Source organism: Rutidosis leptorrhynchoides, chromosome 4 (assembly GCF_046630445.1).
Source record: "Rutidosis leptorrhynchoides isolate AG116_Rl617_1_P2 chromosome 4, CSIRO_AGI_Rlap_v1, whole genome shotgun sequence".
In the NCBI taxonomy this organism is placed as follows: Eukaryota; Viridiplantae; Streptophyta; class Magnoliopsida; order Asterales; family Asteraceae; genus Rutidosis; species Rutidosis leptorrhynchoides.
In genome coordinates this window covers 89761652-89764378 of record NC_092336.1, presented here as the reverse complement: position 1 = coordinate 89764378, position 2727 = coordinate 89761652, and the positions used below count along the sequence as shown (strand labels likewise).

General features: G+C 36.3%; 1 protein-coding gene across 1 annotated transcript; it reads left to right on the top strand.

Annotated features, from left to right (window-relative positions):
- Positions 1–607: 607 nt before the first annotated feature.
- Positions 608–2383, top strand: LOC139840799 (uncharacterized). The gene has a single exon (XM_071831044.1). The coding sequence runs from the start codon at positions 608–610 to the stop codon at positions 2381–2383; it is 1776 nt and encodes a 591-aa protein (XP_071687145.1).
- The last annotated feature ends 344 nt before the right edge of the window (positions 2384–2727 follow it).

Genomic DNA, 2727 nt, shown 5'->3' with positions numbered 1-2727 from the left:
TAAATGTTATTGTTTATGTTTATGTTTATGTTTATATTTATGCTTATGTTATTGTAAATGTTATTGTTTATGTTTATGTAAATTGATGGGTTTGATGATGAAAGTTGATGGGTTTATTGTTTATGTTTATGAAAGTTGTATGTTTAGTTTGTACAAGTATAAGTATAAGTGTAAATGTTATTTTTTTATGAACATTGTTAGGTTTAGTGGTTAATTTCGGAATAGTTGTACCCATCCAAGGTTAATTTATTAGAAATTAACTTTGGAAGGTCCCCTTTTTGGGACTGCTTTCGGTGTGTTTTGTCTCTTTTAGGATGTGAATGCGTATAACTTATTTACTAGTTACAAAAATTATGGTACACATTTTCCCTTTACTCCTACAAATATGCGTTTAATACGACATATTTGGGGAGTTTAGGGGAAATGCTGCCGAATTTTTGCTAACTATTAAATTAGTGTGCGCATCCATAGTTGAGACAAAACATTCAGAGAGTGGGTTAGGTTGCCTTCCATAGTTGGACCACCCAACTTTGATTATACATATATTAAGTGTTTTTAACTTTAAAGTTTTTTGTTCTTTTAAACTTGATTTAATTAAGGAATATCTATGACGATTGATAAGTGGTGGACTACTATACGACATACATTTAATCCTGACTTTATTAAAGGTATTCATGCATTTATTGAGAGGTGTAATAACAATTTGGATTCGCACGGTAAGTGTAGTTGCCCATGTAAACAGTATGGTAATACGGTTTTTCTTAAACCTAAACATATAAAAGCCCATATAACTAGATATGGGTTTGAACCCTCTTATACCATATGGCGGCATCACGGTGAACTACCACAACCACCCGAAGTACACAACACAACGGACCCTCTAAGAAATTTCTTGCACGATATTCAGTTGGAGGAAGTTCCTAATTTTGAGGAGGAAGGTCCGAATGACGATGAGACTATGAATGACACGGCCGCAACTGCTCTTGAGGATTTAATTGACTCCACCCAAACCGAGCTATATCCCGGTAGCAAGTTGTCCTCATTAGAGTTTTTGGCCAAGTTAACACACATTAAGGTCTTGAACAAATGGACGAATACTTCATTCGACCAATTGTTAGAATTACTCATACAATCACATCCCCCAAATAACACGATTCCGAAATCATTTTACGAAACTAAGAAGTGGATGAGAAAGATCGGTTTAGGGTATCAAGCGATACATGCTTGTAAGAATGATTGTTGTTTGTTTTATAAAGAATACCAGGATTTGGAAAACTGTCCAATATGTAAAGAGAGTAGATGGAAAGATGAACGCACAACGGGGAAAAAAGTTCCTAATAAAGTTTTGCGTTATTTTCCAATAACTCCAAGACTAAAATGTTTGTACAGTTCAAGATACACTTCAAAGGATATGACTTGGCATGCTACTGGGCGGTGCAATGAAGAGGGTAAGATGCGTCATCAGGTAGATGGTCGAGCTTGGAAAGAAATTGACAAAAGATATCCGGATTTTGCACGTGAACCCAGAAATGTTCGACTAGGTTTGGCTGCTGATGGTTTCAATACATTCGGCAACATGAATAATCCTTACAGCATGTGGCCAGTCATATTGACAACGTACAATACGCCGCCGTGGATATGTATGAAAGAAAGTTCTCTCATGTTGACTCTGTTAATTCCTGGTCCTAAATCACCTGGAAAAGATATTGATGTTTACTTGAGGCCTTTAGTTGATGAACTGAAGATTTTATGGTCCGAAGGGGTTGTTACACATGACTCAGTTACAAACACGTATTTTCAAATGAAAGCAATGCTTATTTGGACCATAAACGATTATCCTGCCCGTAGTAGTTTGTCCGGTTGGAGTGGCCAAGGCTATAAAGCATGCCCTACATGTAACGAGGACACTCCTGCTATGCGTGTGAAAAACAAAATTGTTTTTGTCAGTCACAGACCGAACCTTGAATCGAATCACCCATACAGAGAAAGCTTAGAATTCAATGGTAAGGTTAATCATACCTCTAAACCTAGAAAGTTCAAAGTAGCTGATATCGAAAACCAACTTACAGATTTGTTACCAGTTGGTAATCCCGGTAAAAATCATACAAATGTTGGTGAAAAAAGAAAACGTCCCCCTAATTGTCGTCACAACTGGACTAAAATTTCTATTTTTCGGGAACGTGAGTATTGGAAATATCTTCCACTGCAACACAACTTAGATGTCATGCATATTGAAAAGAATGTGTTGGAGGCTATTTTGGGTACCTTATTAATGAATGACAAGTCCAAAGACACTCACAATGCACGAGTTGACTTGAAAAAATTGGGTATTCGAAAAGATTTGTGGCTCAAACCTAAAACCAATGGTAAAAAAGATGGCTAATTCTTCAAACCTCTTCCCAAATACTCTTTAAAACCCGAAGACAGGGTAAGTTTTTGTAAATTCATTAAAGAAGTAAAACTTCCAGATGGGTTTGGATTAAACTTCAGGCACAAAGTGAACAAGGATAATACCAACATTACGAACATGAAATCTCACGATTGCCATATTATGATGCAACGATTATTACTGGTTGGAGTTAACGCGTTTTTGGACAAAACCATTTCTACACCAATAATGCAGCTATGCGCATTCTTTAAGCAAATTTGTGCTCGAGAGTTAATGGTGGCAGCATGTTGAAAGCTAAAAAACAATTGATTAAACTGTTATGTACTCTCGAGTTAATT